Below are 25273 nucleotides of genomic sequence, written 5' to 3' on the forward strand. Positions count from 1 at the left end.
CCAATGAAGGGCCAGAAGAAGAAGTGGGACCCGAGTTGTGTACCAGTCATCGCTCGGGCTGGTGGAAAAGAGAGAAAATTCATGCAGATAACAGGAAAAAAATAAATATGAATAGAATCAGTAAGAATTTTTGATGGTTTCCCTGTTTTCCCCCTTGAGGGAATGTGCTGCGGAGAGGAGGGGAAACAAAGTCAGTCTGAGATTTTGGTGGGGAGAGAAAAAACTGGGCAGAACCCGAAACCCAGAGCCGTTCCCCTGGAGTTTTTAAGGACTTGCTGGTGGAGCCATTGCCTAGAAAGGCAATCGAAACCCCAACCAGGGACCCCTCCTGAGAGATTCGTTTCTCACATCCCCGCATACAATCGCGTGACCTATTCATAAAATCCATAGAAACCGATTCTGTATATACCAAATAACAGCAGATGGCTCCAGCCCAAACCGCTCCGGGTTCCCTCACTCCATAAATGATTTTACTAGGGCCAGTCCTGATCTTGATGTAATTGAATAGGTTTCACTCTTTTTTTCTCTCTCTCCCTCCCCTTCCCCAGAATATTTGTGCAGCTTAACGGAGGGATATCCAGGGGGACCGAGCTGTTGCTGGAAGGAACCTCTGACTCCAGCTTGCCTCATCCGTTTGGGAAGCGGCGTAAGTCTATCCTAAGCCACCTGGCTTTGGGGAAGGGGGTTGCTTTTCTCTGCACCTTCCCTCTAACTCTGACAGCTTTTAATAACATTCTGGTAACTTGGCACGTTTGAAAACGTTTTGGCTCCTGCCCATCGGGGGGGTGTGTCATGAATTCTTGTGCTGCAGATGCCTTTACTGAAATAAATCACATGTGTTTACCTTGGGAACCAGGCGCAGGAGCCCAGGACTTTGGGTTTGAGGATTGTAAGGGCACGAAGCGACGAGCAGCTCCTTTAAAACCTCCTTGGTTTTAATGGGGATCGGTGAGGCAGGCACCAATTGTTGCTGAAAACTCCCTTCCAAGTGGCTTCTCTTTTCGGAATGTGTTTGATGCCCGGGAATCCTGCTACGGGGGATTTCGGGATTTCGGTGCAGGGTGTTCCTGAACAATGGGAGGATCGTCATGTGCACAAAGCCTGTTTCCATCCATGTCAACAGCTTGCTGCTGCGGGGCGTGCCCCCGCCTTCTGCCTCCTCAAACTGCTCTTGAAAACATGTACTGAGCCTGGCAGAAGAACGGATGGAGGTGTGTGGCTCCGCACATCATTTCGTGTGTTCTCTAACAAATTGCGGCTGTTCTCTGTCGCCGAAGCCAACAGGCATGGCATACCTTCTACCCCTACAGCCCAACTCTCCCTTCTTTTCCAAAACTGCCTCCAAACTGCCATTAGGAAACATTCTCTGGTGCACGGTGTGGAACAGCTGTATGTGGAACCCCCATGTACGTGCCAGTTGGTGAGATGAAAACCATGCCACGCATAAAACGTATAGATGTGTGCTCTGGTTTCTCTTCGTTGACTGGTGTCCTGGGGTGAGAGACACGGGACTAACTTTTCTTCTAGTGTTGGGGAAAATGGCCCTTTTAGAAGACTCTAGTGACTGAATTCATGAAAATATTTACTTTATAGCCAGCCAGGCTCTGTGGGATTCAAGGTCTTAATGGTTTTGAGCCTTAATGGTTTTGAGCCTTTCCAGGTGGGGAGGGGTGATCGGGTGATAGAGTAATTGTCTAAACAACAATAAATTGTTAGGAGCTTACTCAAACCATGGGGGTGGATGGGAAGGACTTTATACAAACCTTATCTGACCCAGCTTTTTTTCATTCTTCCCCAAACCCAAACTGAAAGTTCATGTCCCTTCCTTAAGAAGTTCACTCCGGAGCCTAATGAAGACAACCATACATCTCCAGTTGATTGCAAAAGGATGAAACCCATTTGGCCTTTCTGGGTGTTTGAAGGCTGAACTACCCACCCCAGACTCCCTTTGTAGCCAAAGAGGCACATGAAAAGCTCAATTTCATCCAGCCTTAGTGACAGAAGCGGACCTTTGGGCATACCTGGTCTCTCTCCACTAATTACAGAGTTAAACAGCTCATCCTGATAATATCTTCAGTGAAAAGTGTGATGGCACAAGTAGGTAACAGTGAGCTATAAGAAAAGCTGGTGCTTCATCCACAGACCAAGAACTTTGGAGATCACAGCCCCAGGCCGTTCTATTTGTGCTTCTCCTTTAATGACGTAAGCATTAGTATTTGCTGTGGGGAGAAAAGGGGGAAGATTTCTGGCTTTTACCTAACGGCTACTATTTTGGGCTATGTCAGGGTTCCTGCAGGAAGTGAATGCAGATCCCAGAGCACTGACCCAATTCTTCTGTGACTAAATATGCTCCGTCTAACCTGAAATTCTCCCATGCCTTCTGTTTGATATAATATCCTTTCTTGCTTCCTGTCCTAAACGGCAGCATAAAGCCGTTGTGTGCTGTGAGATGCCTGTCAGGCCTTCTCTCCCATGGGGATGGGAGATGCCTATCGATGGGGGGGTGAAATCATTCCTATACTTAGTTTCGCGAACCGTAAAGGAATGATGCCGTCTCAGTGTAAAGAAAAGAAGCCAATTACTCACTCAGAAAAGGTGTGCTGCCTCACAGCTGAAGGCTGGAGCTGGCAACGGGCTTGGGTGGGATTTCAGCCCAGAGACACAAGCCTGTGATGCCAAAACCTCTGCGTGGCAGCGCCTGGGCTCGGCAAACCTGCGTCGGCTGCAGCTCCTCCTCACTCAAGGTTAATTGCAGGTCTGCTCTTTGCTGTGGAAAAGCAGATAGAAAAGGGGGGCTAGAGCTGTCCTGTGTCCTTCTTAATGATATTACCTGCAGAGAAGCCATATTTATTTAAATATTCCCCCATTTCCCATGTGTTCTGACTGCTGTGAAGCTGGGCACTGTGGGAACTACTTGACAGATAAACCTGGTCAGGACCCACAGACCACACGTGTCAGCATTCCTGAGGGTTTGTGCTGTTCCCAGAACATGCCTGAACGTACGCAGAGGTTTGCTGGGGACAGACGTTTGGGGGTGGCACTTCATCTCTACCTCTGCTTCTGTTTTACAAGAACTGGAGTGGTTGAGACGGGTGAGAGTGAGGGTCAGATCCCTGTTGCTGAGGGGCCAGACGCTTCCCCCTACCTTTCTCTTCCTCTCCTGTTCCAACCTAGAAGATTCTGTGATTCTGTGATTAAATGCTCCCTGGCTGAGATCACCTTATGCTTTGCAGGGCAGACACCAAGATCTGCTGTATGAAAGACCTCACAGCCAGGCAAGAGCAACAAGTGATCTCTCCGGCTTGATGGGTTTTGAAACCTTTCCTCTGCCCTGGCAGAAAAACTGTTTCTCACAAACAGCAGAAAACGCCTCCTGCCCACACAACAGATTAACCCCGTGGGTTAGAGCTTGGGTTTATACCCCCTCAGGCTGGGGAGGAAATCCTGGGCTCCTTCCCAGGCTCGGTGTACAGGATATTTCTAGCATCCATCCCAGCCTAAAAGGTAGGTGGCAGCAGCAGCAACCGTATTTTAAAAGGAAAGGGTGAGTCTGGCACTGAAAGATAAAATGCACGGCCCTCATTCTAGAGGAGAAGGTCTAGAGCATGAAGAATTGGCACCGGTGAGGCCCCACCTCGAATACTGTCTTTGGTTTTGGGCTCCTCACTACAGGAGGAACACTGAGGTGCCAGAGTGGGTCCAGAGAAGGGCAACGAAGCTAATGAGGGGTCTGGAGCACAAGTCTTGTGAGGAGCAGCTGTGGGAGCTGGGGGTGTTCAGCCTGGAGAAAAGGAGGCTGAGGGGAGACCTTATCACTGTACTCCTGAAAGGACAGTGTAGCCAGTGGGAGGTTGGTTTCTTCTCCCAAGTAACAGGCGATAGGACAAGAGGAAATGGCTTCAAGTTGCACCAAGGGAGGTTTCTATTGGAGATTAGGAAAAAGTACTTCACCGAAAGGGTTATCAAACATTGGAACAGGCTGCCCAGGGAAGTGGTGGGATCACCGTGCCTGGAGGTATTTAAAAGACAGGTAGATGTGGTGCTGAGGGACATGGTTTAGTGCTGGGTTTTGTCAGTGTTAGGTTGATGGTTGGGCTCGATGATCTGAAAGATCCTAGATGATTCTATGCTTCTAATGACCAAGAGCAGAGGCGCACTCTGCATTCATGCTCGCCCATCGACCACTCAGGAATACTGCAACACCCCATCTAGGGGTAGTTGTACCCCATCTAGGGGGTAGAAAGTTGCTCTGTGAAGGGCTCAGAGAAAAGGGGTGCCCCCAGCCCTCCCAGTGGCAGCGTTTGTGTCCCTCCACACAGCCGACAGGAGAGATTTTTCAGATCTTAAGAAACTAACACTGGAGACTAAGTGTGACACGCAGAGGGAGGTACCAGCACACAGCGGCCAGTGGTGTCAATCATCAAAAAGCCACGGATTTTAACTCCCATTTCAAACGAGCTGGGTGTGACTCCAATGAGGTTGAGTTGTGTGGATGTATATTTTTTTTTCCTGGTAGTCGTCGCATGCGCTTTGACGGCTGAACGTAACTTTCCACGCCGTCTTTTCCTGTGAGTCGCCTTCTCCGCCCAAACAAAGGGGAAAACACCTCCAAAACAGACAAAGTGAAAGTGAAGAGGATCTGATTTCTGGGTGGGTTGTTAAGCAAACACCATTCGAGAGCATTTCTCTGTGATGCTTTTTCACATATGCAGGGAGCTTGGAACTCGTGTCATCCAAACAGTATTTGAAAGGTGACTCTGTATATTGTGCTGGTAAAAGGTGTGGAGGTGAAAGCCCTGGAGAGTTATAATACCTGTCTGCAAACAGACTCAGTTCAGACTTTCTCAGGCAAGGTCAGAACTATCTCAGAATATTTATGGGCTCATCTGGTGCCTGGATATTGTGAAAAATAGCACAAGAATTACTGTCCTTGTGGCGTTTGCAGCTGAAACTGCTAGAAAGCCAAAAATCGCAGGGGACGTGCTGCTTTTCCATCCCACCTTCCCAGAAAGTGCAGAAAAATCTTGATAATCCCCTGAAAAGAACCAAGATTCTCCACCCTCCAACTGGCCCCTCTCGACTAAATTCTAAGGGATAAGAGAAGGACTGAAAGAGCATGGACCAGATATGGATTTAGGTACATCCCATTTGCCATAAACTTATCTGGACGCATCAAGTGGAAAGCTACAGTTTTTTCCTTTACATCTATCACGAGGGGGGAAGAAATCACCAAATCAATCAAAACCTGACTGTTTACACATGTTTTGTTTTATAAATGGGTTGTATGCAGCGCTGTTGCACAGACAGCTCATAAATCTCTTATCACAAATGCCATATGTCCTCGTTTCCTCATCCGCTTAAAATACAAGCAGCGGCGCTTCGATAATTAGGAAGCTGGAGGTAAACCAGTCAGCGTCCAGCAGTAAGAAAGTGTATGTGGGTGAAGGTTACAAAGCACAATACAGAGAAGTTTGGTTTCGAGTGGTGTCACTTGTTCATATAACTTTCCATTGCGTGCCTGTCTGTGTGTTAACAAGCCAGTTCCTCCATGGAGGGGGATACTGGAGAAACTGGAAGGGTCTGAGGGGTGCCTGATCCTCCCCATTTGGGTTTCTCAGCCTTGCTGGGCATTTACACTTCCCTTGAAAAGGACTCTCAAAATCTCACCTCAAAATGCAGTGAACTGACCTGCCCCTGTTTAAGTCCCTTTGATATGATCTGCAGACACATAGAGTTGGAGAAGAGCATCCACAGATGGTCCTGCAAAAAGCCTTCTCATCAGATGGATGGCACAGCGGGGGATCCCCAATTCCCTGCATGGAGCTAATGCGGTTTCACTTGGGAAGAAGGAGCAGAAGGGTCCCACAAAACCACTCAGACATTTTTTAGCTTCTCCCTTACCAAAAAACTTGGACAACTGCCATCTGTGACCCTTGTTCAGCACTGGCAAGCCAAGCCCGTGTCACTCACTAACTTTTAACTTCACCCACGTGTTTCCATAAAGCTACTCTGAGATGGATAAAAATTAACTGAGTGCATAAAATTAGGACAACTGCTATTATAGCATGTCTGAATCCTTCCAAACTTTTTTTTTTTCTTTCTAAAAAGGAGACATTTCCTAAATTTCAGATCAGCCAGCAATGGTGAAATGCCCTTTTGCCCAGCTTGGTGTGCTTTGTATAAGGGGTATTTATTTAATCCATCTGAAACTACATGAGAAAGGAGAGAAATATCCCGGCAGCAAGATAAGATGATTATCTTCCTGGCAAACAATAGGAACACGGTCAAAATTAAAAATAATTTGATTGCAAATAGGAAGCCTAGTAAAGCAGCGGGACTAGAGGAAACATGACTAATTTTTTTTTAGCTTGTCTGAACTCACACAGCAGAGCTTTGCAAGAGCCGTAACTTTGAAATACAGATCTGTAGAAAACCCTTGGGGGGAAGGTGGCAACGATCCAACCGCAATAGTACAATAGGGGCAAGTTCATGCAGCTGGTAGATCCAACCTAAATGGCTAAATAGCAACAGACAAAAGCTATTTTAGGTATAATTTGGTGGGGACCACAGTAAATAAGATTTGGTGAGGAGTGGAGAAAGTGAAGGCTTTTTTCTCCACTTTTTTTTTGGTTTCCATTTGTTTGCCATTCTCCATGGCAACACGTGGCCAAACCATGATGCCGGTGTCACCTGCAGGATCAAGACCAAGCTCTCTCTATGAGCCTGTGGGCCAGGGCTTCACATCCTTGGACAAGGTTGGTTCCTACTGTCTCCACAAAGAACCTTATTTTCTGTAGGGGAAGGAGGAGGTGGCTGCAGGACCGCAATGACCTTGGGATTTGTCTCCAAGAGAAAATTCTATTAGATGTGAAACCTATACAGAGGCCCTAATAAAGACATTTCCTTCTGATAATGACTACCCAGCAAATGTGTTTATATGATTCCCAGAAAAAGTACGTACTAAACTACTGCTTCCTTAAAACAAAACTCAACACGAATCAACCTCTCTCCAGTGGGGATGTGAAGAAGAAAATGCTGTCCAGGACAGCTCTCCTCAGCATCCATGGCAAGACTCTAACATCTTCCTCTGTCCCAGACAGTGCTCGTATCTGCTGTAGACATGCTGTTGAGCTGGGAAGACACTCAGACTCACTTACATGCAGTTCTTCTTGTCCTTGTATCACAGCCTGCATGTCAGAAACGGGCTAGTGACTTTTGATTTAACCCAGGGGACAGTAACATTTGGATCTCTGGTTTTAAACATCTAAGATGACTTGACTGTACCCTTCTATAAATGTACTGTCTAGAATATTCTGTGCTTTTATTAGCACCGTTAGAGATGGGCTCTGATATGAAGGCAGACACCACTCAAAACGCCCTGTGCAATAGGGAAGTGATTACATCCATTTTCCAGCAGAAGAAATTCTGCTGTAGGTAGAGGGTTGAAACGATCCGTTCCAAGAACACAGGGAGAAGCATGGATCAAAACACAACAAAGACACAATGTTCCCAGGTCTAGTTGCGACCACAAAACCACAATGTCTTTTTTTGATTTAAAAGCCTTTTGAACTGACATTTTTAGTCAACTGAGGGTTGAAGCAAATCCTCGGGTAGCTCCAATGAAGCCACGTTGAATTACATCAGCCAAGGATATGAATACACTTCACTGATATTAAGCTACTTCAGTTGCAGTTCTGCACATCTGATCCTTTACCCGGGCTAAATATTTTTTCTGGTATTTTGGGGGCATAATATAAGTCAGGTGGGAGTGTGTTGCAAACCCACATGACAGCCATAAGCAGTAGCTGACACGAGATGCTGAACAGTATTTAAGCCACTTGGCAAACCTCATACAGGTCCAGTAATTATAGGTGGATGGGAGCTTGCAGAGGGTCATTAGGTTCCTGATGGAGGAAACACTGCTGAAAGGCAGAAGAGGGAATGACAGATTTAATGAATAGTGGTCACAAGCTGAACTACAAAGAGCAACCGGTCTGTATGTTTTCCTACAAGAAGGATCATAGCAGAACCAAGGCCAGATGGTCCCTGATGGCAAGACCCCACCAAACCAGAAGACATGACAAATGACACCAGGGAAAAGTCTCTGACCAGTAAGAAGAGTGGCTGCATTTATGAGGCAGTGAACTCAGCTCTGAACAGGGCTGTGTCCTTCTGCTTCCACCACAGAAGAGAGTGCCAGGTCTTTTGCCGTTGAAACATCAAAGCATTGTCTCTGGAACGGGAGGTCTCAGCATTAAAGGCAGGTTGCCACTGTTACCAATGGTTCAAAAAGCTGAAAGATAGATCTAGGTAGAGTATCAGAAATGCATGAAAAGAAAGGTGTTTCACGCTGGTGGGCAGGATTTAGCATGCTACTCAAATCCAGGTAAATGCAATTGTATTTGTCATAGAGAGACATTAGAGCATGAGCTTGGATACAGCAGGTCTGGTAACAGAATCACTGCAGTCTGTCTCTGAGCAGTGCTGCACTATATGTTGATCATGGAGGTTTTATGCTTCTATGAAAACAGCTAATGATGACATGATCCAAGATTCTGTAAAGGGCTCAGAGGGAGACTCAGTAAAACATCAAATAGCGATGTCAAACTTTTCATGCGTGACAAGCTAAATGCAAAGGCCTCATTCTCACAGAGACTTAAAAGAAGCACCAGTTGGAAGTTACTTCCAAAATGAAAGAGGAAATTATTCAGGCCAATTTGTTACTTCAAACACGCGCAACACCACCTGAATGAAGATGGTGGCATGTGTCATTAATGAATTTGGGCACAGATGCTTGTGAACATGGACATCAACGGATGACATGTCAAAGGCCAAAATCAGTGATGTGATGACACAGCAACGCTGGAGGTGAACTCTCCAGCAGATGAGAGCTTTGTTGTCCTGGGGAAGGGTCACCAAGTGTGAGCCTTTAACATAATCAAAACTTCTCAAAAGAATACACAGCCAATGTGTGATAGCCCCCTTCTACCTGATTGTTTGCAGTGCTGCTCAGTGCACGGTGGGACCTGCTGCTGCTGTACCTGCTGTTCAACAGGAGGCTGTCACTCTTGAGGGAGACTTCTGCCTACTCTTGCCTCAGTTCTTCATCGCAGCCAGTTTCTGTCGAGGAAAACAAAAATGTTGGTGTGTATTTGTTGTTGAACTTCCACCACAGCAAGAAAGGTATAGAGAGGAGAGGGAGAGGAGAGGAGAGGAGAGGAGAGGGAGCTTAGCCCCCTTCCAGTTGCTTTATCACAAAACTGGCTTGTCTTTCTGACAGATTTGTTCTGCATAAGCCATAAAATGAGAACTTACTGCTGGAGCAATGAGGTGCAATTCTATAGCTCTGTTATCCAAGATGGGTACAACAGACATTTCTGACACTCAACTCCAGGAACAAACAAGAAACACTAAATGGCTTTAATGAGCAAAAAAGAACAGCCAGAGCAGCAAGGGGAAGAGTACTGCTAAATGTTTATTGACTTGGGAGTTGGGGTCTGTCCAAGACCTGGGGTTCCATGGGGTTATCTCTGAGAAACAGAGATGCTGCTGTTCACATTGCAAGCAGCAATTGCTAGATGCTGTCTAGCCTGGTCCCTAGGTTTCCTCTAGGTCTGGATAGTCCATGGCTATCCAATTCTTTCATCACAGGTCTCCTGTGCAATTTCATCGAAGTTCACAAACCTCCCTCCATGTCCCATGAATTAATTAACAACTTCAGGGCTCCAGGAAGGAAGCCATTTCTTGGAGGATACTTAAAAGAACAAAAATGATGGTGAAAGGCTTGTTCCCCTCCATACTGGCATGGAGATTGCTGGTATTGCAGTGCCTGTTGGCAAAGCTTCTCCCAAAGGGAGAATGGAAAGCTGGAACACCATCTTGGAGTAAAGAGACAGGTGTTGGTGGAAAAAAACACAAAGCTTTTGTTCTTCTTGACTGTGTTCATGTGAATGGAAAATCCAGGCAAGGAGACTGGAGAGCCCACAGCTCACAGTGCCAGGTCTCCTGGTTTCTAATTTTGGAACAAAGTGCTCCTTACAACTGCTTTTCCTAAACACCCCCGTTACACATATTTTCAGAGGATGATTTCACAAGGTCTCACAGGAGCAGGGACTGAGCAGACGTACATGCAGAGTCTAAGGAGGAGAAACTACTGTGTAAGGAAAAAACTCTCATCCTTTATTCTCAGGGTAGACTATAGAATGGGTGCAATCAGCAGTATTTCAGGAAGCACTGGCTTGAGTGTGCAACAGGAGTGTCCTAAAAGAGTGCAAAACTGACCTCCAGCTGTGTGTTGGGTGTAAGGAGGTCTGGGTTCTGGGCCTGAGCAAACTATTCCTCCTTTATGGACCTGTTTTTCCTGCCTGCTCTTGCTGCCTAGATCGTTACATTTAACAGTCTGTCCTGGTGCTCTTGCCACTGTTGCAATGTTGGACACCTCACATCCTTTATATCTGTGCAAATAGAAATCTGTCAAGGACTCACTTGCTTTTAAGCCCATTTCTGTTTCCCCATTGGCATATCAAGAGTCAAATCGTTTCTCTTTCTTTGCACTGGGGAGGTTTCTGTTCAGTGGAAGCCAGCCCTCCCTGCCAATGGCAGGGAGTAGGGCACCTCTCTCTTGCACACCCATTAAATAAGATCTCTTTTAAGTTGCGATGCAAGTGGGTGGCTGTCAAGCTGCTATGAGTAAGCTACAAGAGGATGCCAATATTGCCAGACTTAATGTCAACCAAGACATTGTGGGGGAAACCTGACTGCAAACAAAAGTGAAGCCAACTGTGCTGTATGTCCTTGTCCAAATGAAGGCAAACTGAATTTGTAAAATCCCTTCATTTCTAATATGATAAAGAGAGGTGTTGGCTTCTACGGCATATACACTGCAAGCCTACAACAGTGTTTTCCTTGGGTGTGAGCCAAAGTTTCAGCTCCACTTTTCTTTCACTAAACATGAGCCCTCTGAGATGAGTCACTGGCTCTTACAGCGGGCTACAGTCTGCTGAGCCAGGAAAAGGAGCCCTTGCATGGAAAAGGAATCAGGAGATGATGTGTCATGTGGGTCACAGAAGGAATTGGCATCACTTCCCACAGCAGGCCAATGTAGGTTGCATGCAGAGGACCTGCAGGCCTGGAGGAGATGGAAATACAGCCAGGACTCCCAACCCACTGGGGTTTGGGTACCCAAGTAATCTCTGGTGAGCACCTAAGAGTCCGCGTGGCTCTACCAAAAGCTCCACTTCAGAAATTCAGGTACCTAAATGAGCTGCAGCAATTAATTTCAGTAAACTTGACTCCCCAATCATTGTCAGCTCCTTGCTGCAACATGTTCACCCCTTCCCCATCCTCTCCCACCACAGGAGAGCCAGTGGAGTTCCAAGGGGAGTATGTGGCTGGCGACCTCCGCAGGAGTTTGGAGGTTTTTTTTTTTTTTTTTTTTTTTTTGCATTTCCTCTTATTATGAGAGCCATCAAATGAAAAATAAAAGGATCCTGAGGGACAATTCAATGAGTAAGCGATGTGTTATCACTGGTGTCCGGCGTTGACTTACAAAAACTATAGGATGAGGGAAGCCTTTACACTTTGGCTGCTGCTGTCAGTGCTGGCAGTCAAAAAACATTAATTATTGCTAATCTATAGCTCACCTTTTGTGAGTCAACAGGTGAGAGAGAAAGCTATCCGCAAAGCTGGCTGGCAGGCAGGGGTGCATCCATGTCACAGCCTTGGCACCTCACTTAGAGGTTAAGTACTAATGAATATTAACAGAGAGAGCCGTGTGAGCGGTGCTCCTTGCAGGGGTTTCACCATGGCGGCACCAACGGGGCAACACTTCTGCGCGAGGTGGCTCCCAGCTGTGTGGAAAAGATATTATCGAGGTTAAAAATCACACCAAAACAACCCCATATTCAGCAATCAGTGTGACTGGCCTGGGCAGGGTGAGGGGCTGCCACGGAAAGGCGGAGCAAGGGAAAGGGGCCTTCTCCCCCGCCGCCTCCTCCGCGCCCACACAGGCCCCGCTGAGGGCTCGACCCGGACCCCGGAGCCGTGAGGGGACCCGCCCGTCCCGCGGGCCCGCGGGGAGGCGGTGGAGGCGGCCGCCGGCAGCCGGAGGCGGGACGGCTCCTCCCCGGAGGGGCGGGCTGAGGGGAAGCGAGGCGTGAGGGAACCGGGCCTGAGGGAGAACGGAGCCGAGCTGGGCTAAGGGGGTCAGGCTGAGGGAAGACAGAACCGGGCCGGGCTGAGGGGGTCAGGCTGAGAGAGGGCGGAACCGGGCCGGGCTGAGGGAGCGGAGCCGGGCTGAGGAAGGAGTGAGCCGAGCCGAACCGAGCCAGGTTGAGGTACCGGGCTGAGGGAGAAGGGAGCCGAGCCGGGCTGAGGTACCGGGCTGAGGGAAGAGGGGGCCGAGCCGGGTTGAGGTACCGGGCTGAGGGAAGAGGGGGCCGAGCCGAACCGAGCCGGGCTGAGGTGCCGGGCTGAGGGAGGAGGGAGCCGGGCCGAACCGAGCCGGGCTGAGGTGCCGGGCTGAGGGAGGCCACGGTGAGGCGAGACCGGCCCCGTGGAGGCAGCATGTCGGGGGCGGCGAGGACAGCCATCTGCCTGCTGCGCTGCGACCTGCGCGCCCACGATAACCAGGTAGGGCCCGTCTGTCCACCCCCCTCGGCTATTTCTGTAGAGAAAACCCCGCTTTTGGGTAGGCTGGGGAGGGGTGCGCGCTGCATCCTGCCCCCGAGAGCTGCCATGGCCCTCTCTCTGTGTTTCCAGGTGCTCCACTGGGCTCAGGGCAACGCGGATTTCGTTGTTCCCCTCTACTGCTTCGACCCGCGGCACTACCTGGGCACCCACTGCTACGGCTTTCCAAAGACGGGGCCCCACCGGCTCAGGTTTTTGCTGGAAAGTGTGAAGGATCTAAGAGAGACACTCAAGAAAAAAGGAAGGTAGTTGAGAAAGCATGGTGCAAATAACACCTGCTTTTATTTTCTTTCTCTTTTTCAACAAGTATTTGGGCAGTGAGTCAAATCGTGTCAGATACGCTGTGCTCTGATGATGGCTCATTAGAGAGCCACAGCCCTTGTTATATACCACAAGGTCCCATACGTAACCCCTATTCACATGACCTGCTGCGGCATCCGCAAGGGAGCAAAGAGCCCTCCAGGCTGTGTGCCGTGTGGGGTGTTGCTTTCTTGAACTCAGGTACCACACATGGGCATCTGCCTCAAGCTCTTTGCCCAGAGTCCTGACAATTGGAGACATGAACAACGGAATTCTGAGATGTAGGCAATGACAGTAGCCACTGTGGCATCTGTCCTTCCTTGTCCCTAGCAAGTTTTCCCTCGCTGTCTACTTCCAGATCAACATGGATCCTGGCTTGCGAGACTGGAGAGTTAAGATTACTCATACCCTGTCCCACTAAACCCAATCTCTTTGATAGGCTACACTGTGGGAAGGGAGTCTTCAGGGATTCCTCCTGCATTACACCTTTAGAAATCATAACTGGGTTAGACCAGGGCCTGAAGGCCTACATGCTGAAGAGTCCCGTTACCAGATAACATCTGGCTTCACACAACAGAAGACGTCTTAGCCAGCCTGTCTTCTCCCAGAGCAGCACAACTGGTTGTAGAAGCAAGAAGAATGGCTCTGGGTTTGCAGTGCTGTGTGAACTGTGCAGGTGGTGAACGTTGCAGGAGATTGAAAGACCTAATTGGTGGTACCTGCACCCACACCCTATGGTGAACAGATTCAGAGCTGCTTGGATGCTGCTGTGCTGTTGTCAGTGGGTGGTAAGAGACTGGTCTTCTGCAGTGAGATGTGTGGTTGTGAAGAGCCATGCTAAGACCTAGGCTTCGTTTCCACAAGCATGAAGTATTTTCTTAATGCAGTGGTAGTCAGAAATCTCCTCCACATCCAATCTGTGGTGTTCCCTGTGGGCAGCTTGGTCTCTGCTTTTCTGTGGGAAGTAAGGGGAAGAGCTCTCTTAGCAGCACCCCTTGCTCCTGCCTTCCTCAGACCCAGCCCATCTTTGAAGAAACTTTTCAGTTATGCTTTAAATTATTCTGGCAATATATTCTGTATATTACCCCTTCAAGGACTTCTTCTGCAGCACAAGCCTCTGTTAGATGATGCAGGTGTGTGTGTGTATGACAGCGAGAGAGGTAAAGGGACAAAGTCACATATGAGGCTCTTTGCAGAACTCTGCACACACCTCTGACCAGATGTCTCACCACAGCTTCTCTCTTGGTCTGGTGCCCTGGGTACACAGCTGGGCAGTTGGTGAGGTTGCAAGGTGGGAGAGAAGTTTTGTTGACTCTGTTACAAACACAGAGCGTTCGGAGGAAAGAATTTCTCTGAATTCTCCCACATGAGAGTGGAGGGGGGTCTGCCCACAGGCCACCACTGCCTGTGAAGGGGATTGAAAGAGGAATCAGTTCTTGAATCTCAGCCTCAGTGGGTGAGGATGAACAGATCTGACAGATTTACTTTTAGGTAACTCATTTCTTTTCTGCCCGGTCATCCTTTTGAAGGCATCTGGGGTGGTAGGAATGTGTTTGACACAAACTCAGCCCCAGAGGCTTATGGACTGTGTTCAGTGAGTCCTAAAAAATGCAGGCTAGTCAAATCCTGTCTGTCTGCCTCCACATGCTGTCCGTGCTCCATAGAGAACTAATACATGGGTGCCTGGGCCAGAACTAGGACCTTCTGTACACATACATAATAACATCAAATCTAATTCAGGCCAGTATTTTGTGTTTGCAGTACCCTGGTTGTGAGGAAGGGGAAGCCAGAAGATGTGGTCCGTGATCTGATTACTCAGCTGGGCTCTGTCAGCGCTGTGGCTTTCCATGAGGAGGTAAGGGAAATATTTGAGTGACATTGTTAAAAGATAAATTTAGGTTGTGGAGGTTTCTTCCGCAATCAAATAGTGATGCAGACCCTGCGTTTTCAGAGCCTTTCTTGTCTGTGGAGTTGTTAACACTGGAGAAACTGGTCAGCTCCTGGGATGGGGATGCTGTAGGTGTCCGGGTGGGAGCCCCTGCTGGATGACAGTGGCTGTTTGTGACTGATCACTTGCAAGTGCTGTGTCTTGAGGAAGAGGAGGTTCTGACAACTGGCGTTTTACATCAGCTGAGTCCATTTCTTCTCCTGCTTGCATCAAGCTGTCTTTTCCTGGCACCTTCCTTGCACAGGGAGATTGCTGCCAGGGGGGATATTCTACTGAGTGTAGAAAAAGCCCACGGTGAGTTGACAGCACCCATATTTAAGCCATTGCTCACCAGTGTGTTGAAGAACAGAACATGAATTCGGTCCTGGACTGCTGATGGGGTTGGTGTGTCACTGACTTGTCTTCACAGGGCTAAGTGGTTTGATCCAGAGCCTGCTGAATTTAATGGAGGGCTGTGAATCCAAACCACTGGCCCTGGAGGCTTTGTGTACACACACACACGTATGTATATATGTAGGTGCACTCAGTATTAGCAAGGTTGATGACCAACACATCCCACAGTGCCTTAATCCATGCAGCACTAAGAACAACGGCAGAGAATCAGACAAAGGGCCTCATCTAACTCCACAGCCTTTTTCCTGACAGTGACCAATAACAGATGCCCAGGGAACGCCACAGGAACAGGAAATATCTGTAAAGATATTCCTCCTCAATACTTTCCCAGCCTCCAAGAACCTGTGGCTCAAGGACTTCTTGCAACAGCTATGCTATCCTGATACTCAGTAACCCTCAGTGGGTTTCTTTTACATACGCTTGTCCAGTCACCTTTTCAGTCCTTCCAAACTTAAAAGATCTGCAATGTCCTATGTCAAGGACTTCCTTATTCTGGCGTTGGCACTACTAATGGAGAGTGACAACAGTTGTTGGGTTTGGCAGAGAGGGAAATACTCTTGAGATTATCTGTGAGCACCTCTCTCTGAAGGGATGAAGCTAAATGGGGAGATGAGGGAGGAGAGCAAGACCAGGGTCTGTGTGCATGCAGGAGCTGAGGCCGCCCAGCCATGGCCTCACTGCATTTTGTTCTCCCCAGGCCACGCAGGAGGAGCTGGATGTGGAGAAGGGGCTGTGCCAGGTGTGTAGTCAGCACGGGGTGAAAATCCAGACGTTCTGGGCATCCACGCTATATCATCGGGACGACCTTCCCTTCAGGTCCATTTCCAGGTGGGCTGCTTCATGGTATCACTCACTCCTCCACTGTCCCGTTTGTTCCTCTCTCCTTATTCATCCCTCTGTACTAGTAAGATTTTAGTTTCAATATACATAAAGTCAAGGGGTTTGTTTGACCATTTGTTGAGCGACTGATTTCTCTCTGCCCTTCCACCAGCACAGTTTGGATACTCAGTCTGCTGTGCCTGGAGTCCTTGTGACATCGGGCTGAATCCCTCCATTCCCCCTTCTGGCTAAATGCAGCCGCCTGTGACAGTAGCTCTTTGTGTGTGGACTCTTCACAGCTCCCTCAATAGTCACCTGAGGTGTAGTTGATGGAGCTGAGTGATTCATGGCATTCTATAGAAAATGTATAAAATAGGGCCATAAAAATGCCTGTGTGTCTCTCCATTGGCTGAAAAGGCAGCAGGAAGTTCCAAATTTTTCAACTGAGGTGAACCTTGTGAGTAATCAGAAGTTAGGTGAGATAAATCTGACCCTCATCAGGACACACCTTAAATTGAAAAGGCATCGTTTGCATCAGAAGCAGAAAGAGATTGGCTGAAGGACTGAACTTCTGATTGCTGCTAGCCCTGGGGGCATCTACCTCTGTTGTGCCCTACAGTGTACAAACATGCATCACAAATAGGTGCTCTTCCTTCAGGAGAGCACAGCCTGGAAAGCTAATGGAAGCTCTGTGGTGCTGTGGAGGGCCCAGGGTAGACATCCCGTGGAGATCTGGAGTACTGTGTCCAGTTCTGGGCTCCCCAGTTTAAGGAGGACAGGGAACTGCTGGAGAGGGGACAGCAGAGGGCTACAAAGATGATTACTGGCCTAGAACATCTCTCTTATGAGGAAAGGCTGAGGGACTTGGTTCTTTTCAGTCTGGAGAAGACTGAGGGGAGATCTGATCAAGGCCTGTAAATACTTAAAGGGTGGGTGTCAAGAGGATGGGGCCAGTCTTTTCTCAGTGGTGTCCAGGGACAGGACAAGAGGGAATGGGCACAAACTTGAACATAGGAAGTTACATCTAAACATGAGGAAGAACTTCTTTACTTTGAAGGTGGCAGAGCCCTGGAAGAGGCTGCCCAGAGAGGTGGTGGAGTCTCCATCCCTGGAGACATTCCAAACCCACCTGGACACGTTCCTGTGCAACCTGCGCTAGGTGGACCTGCTTTGGCAGGGGGGTTGGAGGAGATGCTGTGTAATCTCTGCAGGTTGCCTGATGTCTACACCCATTTCCGAAAAGCGGTGGAATCTGAGGCGAAGGTCCGGCCAACCCTGCGCATGGCAGATCAGCTGAAGCCTCTGCCTCCAGGGGTAGAAGAAGGGTGTATCCCTACAATGGAGGATTTGGGACAGAAGGGTAAGAAAACTTAATTTGGTAGTTGCTCCCATGAAATCCTACTTGGAGATGTCTCTTACTGAGAATTAAAACATGGAGGCCTCCCAAAGGCAGTGGTTGTCCTTCAAGCTGGAACTAACCCTCTGTTCACTCACAGAGAATGAAGCTAAATTCTCTGCATGGAGGAGCTGCCCTGCAGCTGGGTAGAAAACATCCTCTTAGTCAGTCATTTTTAATATGTTTGATGTGGCCCTTGTTTTAAAGGGAGACCAGGGCACAATCTTTATGTCCCCAAAGCAGATATCTCTACTGCTAAATATCCTTCGATTTTAAGCTCCTTACCTTTTGAGATGCTTTCCAAGAGGGGGTAATAAGGTGATGTTTTTTTTCTGTGGCAGATCCTGTGACTGATCCACGAACAGCCTTCCCCTGCAGTGGAGGAGAGACCCAGGCTTTAATGAGACTGCAGTATTATTTCTGGGACACGGTAACTCATACGTTTCCTTGTCTACATCCTCCCCCTTGTACACACGGCTGTGCAAGTGGGTGAGGCTGCAATTTCACTTCCTAATAATATTTCTTTAGTGCCTGTATAACACTTTACAAAGGAGGGAATTAGCATTATTTCAGTTTTTCAGAGAGACAAAGTAAATAAAAAAGAAGTCATCCAGGAACTGGGAATGTAAGCCAAATACTTAGGAACCTAGTTTAGTGGCCATCCCTCTTAAGTCTTTTTTTCCATTGACTTTTGGGAATTGGGACAGTTTTTTAGCTCCTTTACCTTGATTTTTTTCATTTCTACTTTCCTGAACCATGTCATCAGCAATGTAGTCCCTCTGTTTTGGAGATGTGACTAGTGGCCTAAAGGACTGCAATTGCAATGGGGGTGAGGAAAAACTGACAGGGTAAAAGAGAGAAAACTCAGGGGTTGAGATAAAGACAGTTTAATAGGTAAAGCAAAATAAGGAGTTCTTTCACTACTTCCCATCTGCGGGCAGATGCTCGGCCATCGCCAGGAAAGCAGGTCTCCATCACACATCATGGTTACTTGGGAAGACAAATGCCATCACTCCCAACATTCCCCTTTTCCCCCTTCTTCCCCAGCTTTTATCCCTGAGCGTGACATCATATGGTGTGGGATATCCCTTTGGTCAGCTGAGGGTCAGTTGTCCTGGCTGTGTCCCCTCACAGCTTCTTGCTCACCACCAGCCCATTCGCTTGGTGGGGCAGTCTGAGGAGCAGAAAAGGCCTTGATGCTGTGTAAGCAGCTGGGCAATAACTAAAACATCCCTGTGTTATCAACACTGTTTTCATCACAGATCCAAAACACAGTACCACACAAGCTACTATAAAGAAAATGAACTCTGTCTTCCTGCTCTGTAAGTCCAGGACACCTAGCTCTGGAGTCCTCAACACAGGAAGGACATGGACCTGTTGGAACGGGTCCAGAGGGCCACGAAAATGATCAGAGGGCTGGAGCACCTCTCCTGTGAAGACAGACTGAGAGAGCTGGGGCTGTTCAGCCTGGAGAAGGCTCTGGGGAGACCTGGGGAGGCCTTCCAGTACCTGAAGGGGGCTACAGGAGAGATGGGGAGGGACTCTTTATCAGGGAGTGTAGCAACAGGACAAGGGGTAATGGTTTTAAATTGGAAGAGGGGAGATTTAGATTAGATACCAGAAAAAAATTCTTTCCTGTGAGGGTGGTGAGACAACCAGGGAACAGGTTGCCCAGAGAAGCTGCCCCATCCCTGGAAGTGTTCAAGGCCAGGCTGGATGGGGCTTTGAGCAACTTGGTCTGGTGGGAGGTGTCCCCGCCCATGGCAGGGGGGTTGGAACTTGATGATCTTTAAGGTCCCTTCCAACTGTAACCATTCTGTGATTCCCTGGTGAGCCAGGCAGCCCTTTAGCAGTTGTAACCTGTGTGGGTAAGGGGGTCAAGGAGACATCAGGTTTCCCCGTGTCCTCTGTGTTGTCAGTGGAGATCCTGGAGAATGGAAGATCTGCATGTAATGTGGGTTGCCCAGAAGCAGCAGTGATCAGGATTCCTGCAGCCGAGTGTTGGGTGCTGTCAGACACTGTGGTTCTCCAACCCAAAGAAGCAGCCACATGGTCAAAGGAACTGGCCCCTGAGTCTGAACTGGTGCTTGTCAGTGGATTATTGATCCAGAATCAGGCAGGTATGGGCAGGGAGCAGCACAGGCAGGTTCATGGTACATCTAGAAAGAAACGTGCTGCAGGCTGAAGCGGGGAGCGTAGCTAGTGACATGTGTCCCAGAGCCACGATGAAAATTGCTGGCCTGATTAATTTCGGTGCGCTGAGAGGCAATTTGGCAGCTCTAATCCTTGCGTGCAGCCATGAGAGGGAGCCCAGCCCTGCCAGATTGCTCTAGCTCCAGTATGAAAGCAAACATTCAGCAGGTTGCGTGTAAAGTATTAAAACCTTTTGTTCTTTTGCTGGCACAGAACCTGGTTGCATCTTACAAGGAGACTCGGAATGGACTGGTGGGAATGGATTACTCAACCAAATTTGCACCATGGTAAAGATTTTTGTTGTGAGACTGGAAGCTCCTTCTCTGCTCCCACCTCGACCTGATGTTACCCGTCTGCTGAGTGCTCACTGGGAATGGGTAGGGGACGAGGGGTGATTCCTTTTGCCCTTTTCCTTGGGGTTCAGCAGCCTCAGAGCTCCTCTTTATTGTGCTTCCAGGTAGCAGTCCCCTGGGAATTAGGAATTGCTGAAGCATAGCAGTGCAGTGCCAAGAGCCCAGTGAGATGAGAGCAGCAATGTGGACAGGGCACTGGAGAGGCACCAGCCTGATCCTTTGGCTTTGTGCTGTTTGGTGTATCAGGGGTGGTTGAGAGCAGCCAGGGAAGCAGCAGAACTTCTGTGTGTTGACAGGGCTGGAGCAGAACTAAATTCAGTCCTGGTTCACTGAATATTGTGGGGCAGGTCAGCTCACCTCATGGCCATTCCGTTTTCCTGTGGGGTGAAGAGACACTTCTGATTAGTCCTATTGCAAAAGGATCTCTTATTTAGGTAAAAATGATGGCTTCTAATTAGAGGGTTTAGTCTCTGGTGCTGGAAGGGGCAGAGTTAATTCCAGACTGAAACTGCAGCAGCAGAGCCCAGTTCAGCCTAATGCTGCGGACATCTGGAGTGTTTTCCCGACAGAATTGCAACGTGAAACAATTTTCTGAGGCTGTTACAGGTCAGGATTTCTTATTTTCAACTGGCTTTGTGCTTTAATGGCTGCGGGGGATGGCTCCACCTGGTGGCACTTCAGGATCCCAGGACCACTGGCACTGCACAAGTTCTTTATTTGTGGGCTCCACTCAGAGTTTTTCCACTCTGGCCATTTGCCCAGAGCAGACAGTCCTGATCTGCCTGCCCCAAAGGGTTCCTCTGTCAGATAATCAAAATCAGACCAGTTCAGATGGCAGCCAGTCATTCACATCTCATACTGGCCATTTCTAAGTGTTAGAACTCGTCAACAATTAAGGAAAAACTCTTCAGGCCCTTTTTTCCTGTTTTCCAAAATTCATCAGAACATCAAATGCTTCCATGAGCTTTAGTGGGTAATTGCAGTAAAATACATTTCTAGGAAAATCAAGGTAAAATTTGTTCCTTATCACCCTTTGTGATGGGGTTCGGAGTCAACGAGCTCTTTCCTGTCTTGCTCAGCCCTGATTTGGAACAAAGGGAAGGAGCCCAGTGGGTTGAAATGCCAGAGCTGGGTTTGATTCCCTGGTTTTCCTGCCCTGCCTGAGATTTTCACCAAGTCATTTGCCTTCTGTGCTTGTTCAAATGAGACACTGAGGCACTGCAGGAGAAGGAGCCCTTAGGATCAATAGGTCTGTAGTAAAAGGGGAGGCTATTGAGAAGGTGGGACCTTCGTCTAGAGTTTGACATCTGAGATCCATTTCTGGGTTTGTCATTGTTGTGTTAGGTCACCAGCAGAGGAAGTCTTGTAGGTAAAACTTGTGTAAAATGATTTATCTCAGTAGGTCGGAGACTCCTGTAACAGTCAGATGCTGGGAAGGGGGGAGATTGTGATTCTCACATTGAAGGGTTGCAACAAAGTCATACAACTTGACTAAAGCTGTTTGTGTCAGAACTGCAAATGGAGAAAAAGTTTTCGGATAACAGCTCTAGGCACAAAGCTGCCCCTTCCTCTCTTTCCATGCAGACATCAAACTCTCAGTCCTGCACTGCGTTCAGGATATCATTCTTCTCCTTTCAGGCTGGCTCTGGGCTGCATTTCACCTCGATACATCTATGAGCAGATTCAGAAGTATGAAAAAGAGAGAACGGCAAATCAGAGCACATACTGGTACGTCCCTGCGTGATGACCGTGGCTTGTTTTCTCTCAAAAGCAAATGGGCATGTCATGCACAGGAGAGAGTGGTTTGTTAACTTTCTTCTTAATTAATGTTTGTTTTTCCTGTGCCTCCTGTCTGGTTCCTCTGGGTTGCGTTGCAGTTCGCTTTCTATATGGATTTATTAGTCTGCCTTAGACATCCAGAGGCTTTAGATTATTAATGCTAGTTGTCATTATTATTGCTGGCAAATAGTGGGTTGTGATTTTTAAAACTGATTTCTGTAAACCAGCCCCATCCCTCTCTGTGCTGTTACTATGGGCTGGACAGGAAGGAAGAAGAAGGATTTACAAATAAAAGCCAGAGGGTTTCTCACACCAAGGATATGAGCAGGGTTTCACCCAAAAGGCTCAGCAACCGTGTGACTTGTACCAATCACCTGGTGATTGAGGTCAGTGTATCCATCCCTGGGCTGACCTTGAACTTGCTCATGCTCCCTGATCTGCCCAGACGCTCGATTGGAGCCTGGGAGGGAGCTCTGATGGAGAGGCAGGTTCATGTGAGAGCCTGGCCTAACACTAGACCTGGATGGGAAAAAACCCAAGCAAGGAATTCTGTGCAAACTGTAGAACTTCGGTGCAATGTGTCAAACAGCGCAGTGATTGGTGAAGAACAGGCAGAACGTTGCCAACTGTTCTGGCCAAAATACTCAATTGCATTAAAATTCAAATGATGGATAAAATAGTGACCTATTGCCTCTTGAAATATATGCTTTTTTTTTTTTTTTTTTTTCCCCTAAAAATAATATTTTGGAATTGTAGAATACTACTTACTTTGAGCTTTTCTATATCTAAGAAGAGTAACTATCTCAGCTGTGAGGTGACCTATTGCCTCTTGAAATATATTTTTTTTTTTTTTTTTTTTTTTTCCCCTGAAGATAATTAAGAGAGGAAGGATTTCAAGAAATGGACATAGTCATGTTTTTCTGTCTAATAGTCAGCCAACCTACCTGCAGCTGGAGTGCCACAGTGATCTGAGCAGTTTAAAGTGATAAATAATTATAAAAAACACTAGCTAAGCGGAATATTTCCAATATTCCAGAGAGCTGAAGGAGATCTCAGAGGCCGAGGTGCAGTCAGTTTGGAAAGGTGCCTTTAAGTCCCTGACAACACACAGCTTTTAGGAATGTGCTGACTCGCTTGCTCATGCGGAAGCGCGAAGCTGAATCAGGTCCTCGCCCTGCTCTTTGGAGAGTTACATCCCAGTAGGGACAGAGGAGAAACAGGTTTCCTGAAACTCTGCTTTGGGAGTTAAGGAAAGCTTCCCAAGTGTTTGCTTTCACCGTAGTCATCCAGTAGATACGTGGGCTTGGGGCAAGAACTGGTGTCACAGGAAGGGATGTGAAATCGCTCGTTGTGAATAAACCTCGCGGTGTTAATGACGGGTGCTGTGGAAGCCAAACCTAATTCAGTAATTTTATCTGACCCACGTTGAAATGCAGACATGACTTTGTGTTTTAGGGTCCTGTTTGAACTGCTGTGGCGGGATTACTTCCGATTTGTGGCCCTGAAGTATGGCAAAAGGATTTTCTCATTAAGAGGTGTGTATGGATCCCTGTATTTGGAGAAGAAAGGTACAGCCTTACAACTGGGAAAATAAGAGAAGAGGCTGTTGGCATTGTGTTGTACAAATGTTCTGCTCTTAGCTCTTGTGTCACCCCTGGGCTGTTGCTGGGGGATCTCACTATTAGTGCAGAAGTGCTTTAACACCACGGAGCTGAATACAGTGTAGACACTGAGACTTTTGCTCCAAATCTCATTAGATATGGGGATTATTATTAAGACATCAGTGGGAAACAGCAGCACAATAAGAGTAAAGATGCTGTTTCCGGAGTCACTCTGCCTTTGGAGACAATCCAGGCTTTGGGCTTGCCCAGGTTCACCAGAAAATCTGGGACAGAGCAGGAACCGACCGACCCAGCAGTGTGAATCCTAGGATGCCAGATATTCTTTCTGCCTGTGTGGGTCTTTGGGATGCCCTGTGGCATCTCAGACGGTGTTGGATGCACCAGAGCCCATCTCTGGCCACTTGTGAGGTCTGAGTCATTTTTTAAGTGAAAAAAAAAACAAAACAGAAGAGCAAACACCAACAAAACAAATAATCAAAATCCGTTAGAGCTTGAGCACCCTCCCTGTGCAGAAGACACCCCTTTGCAACACTTGAAAGGAGGAACAGATCATCTCTAAAGCTTTGCAGAAGGAACGTGGCTTGTTTGTAATAGCACTGAGAGGGCTAGCTTCACCCCAACCTCGTGTGTCAACCACGGTGCCTCTGGCTGTCATTGTGTTATTAATAACTGCCTGCATCTGCATTTGTCTTCATTAGCAGTTCATTTTGTTTCCTCAATAGGGCTTCAAAGTAAAGAAGTCCCCTGGAAAAAGGACCTTCAGCTCTTTGACTGTTGGAAAGGTCAGTAGAAACCACAAGTTTGGCTAAGTGTGCTTTTGGTGTGGGAATCAGTGAAATACACACCTCTCTGTCTTTCTTCACATTAATGACATATGTGTCCACTTGCACAGAGGTGCAAATGAATCTTTTTCTTAGCAAACAGGCTCTCTGCTTTTCAGGTGTTAATCCCTGGGGACTTGTCCAGGGATTAGACTTGTCCAGGCTGCCCCTCTCTGCTATTAGTCCCCTGTCAAGAATCTTCCTCTTCTTGGCCCATCTCATTAATGTGTGTGTGTTTATTTTGCTCTGTGAAATTCCCTGCAGTCCACCTGATTGTTTTTCCAGTCTGAGATTTTTCTGTACTTTTTTTTTTTCTTGCCAGATATCTCCTCATTTTAATTTTCAGTATCGTTGATTTGATATCCAGTGGATCTTACACCGGCTAAAACCTCACTGAAATCTCTCCCTGCTGCTGTACGCTGGCACTCTCTTTCCTGCTTGGGTGGCTGGGAATGCGTGAACACAGGTTGGTTTATGAGTTGCCCCAAAAATGTCATCATATCCCATGTCTTTTGTCCCTGCAGAGGGCAAAACAGGGGTTCCTTTTGTGGATGCCAACATGCGAGAGCTGGCTGCCACCGGCTTCGTGTCTAACAGAGGGAGGCAGAACGTGGCCAGCTTTCTCACCAAGGACCTGGGGCTGGACTGGAGGATGGGGGCAGAGTGGTTTGAATACCTGCTGGTAAGACTGAACCCTTTGTGCATCTTGAAGTTGTTTGTGCTCCCTGCAGCAGGGGGACAGACAAGGGGACAGCTCTGCCTAATAAGGAAGGATGCAGAAGATGATCAGTAGTTTTGAGGCTGATATAGATGCACTGCTTGCATGGTATGTACTTCATAGAATCATAGAATTGCCCAGGCCGGAAGGGACCTCCAAAGGCCATCTAGTACGACCTCCCCGCAGTCAGCAGGGCCACCCCCAACTAGGCCAGGTTGCCCAGGGCCTCGTCGAGCCTCTCCTT

The 25273-nt window shown here is 47.9% G+C and overlaps 1 protein-coding gene across 3 annotated transcripts in view; it reads left to right on the forward strand.

Annotated features, from left to right (window-relative positions):
- Window positions 1-12186: 12186 nt before the first annotated feature.
- Window positions 12187-25273, forward strand: part of LOC106889676 (cryptochrome DASH-like) — a 20531-nt gene continuing 7444 nt past the window's right edge. For 2 of the 3 annotated variants that reach the window (XM_014944896.1, XM_014944898.1), the window contains exons 1-11: window positions 12187-12630; window positions 12760-12932; window positions 14749-14842; window positions 16026-16156; window positions 17359-17507; window positions 17885-17973; window positions 19950-20023; window positions 21728-21817; window positions 23324-23403; window positions 24213-24272; window positions 24836-24993. In XM_014944896.1, the coding sequence (XP_014800382.1) occupies window positions 12565-12630; window positions 12760-12932; window positions 14749-14842; window positions 16026-16156; window positions 17359-17507; window positions 17885-17973; window positions 19950-20023; window positions 21728-21817; window positions 23324-23403; window positions 24213-24272; window positions 24836-24993 (1164 nt within the window). In that variant the 5' untranslated portion in view covers window positions 12187-12564. The remainder of the gene's footprint in view (window positions 12631-12759; window positions 12933-14748; window positions 14843-16025; window positions 16157-17358; window positions 17508-17884; window positions 17974-19949; window positions 20024-21727; window positions 21818-23323; window positions 23404-24212; window positions 24273-24835; window positions 24994-25273) is intronic. The other variant, XM_014944897.1, reaches the window with a different exon arrangement.

The sequence above is a fragment of the Calidris pugnax genome, unplaced genomic scaffold, assembly GCF_001431845.1.
Source record: "Calidris pugnax isolate Ruff unplaced genomic scaffold, ASM143184v1 scaffold54, whole genome shotgun sequence".
In the NCBI taxonomy this organism is placed as follows: domain Eukaryota; kingdom Metazoa; phylum Chordata; class Aves; order Charadriiformes; family Scolopacidae; genus Calidris; species Calidris pugnax.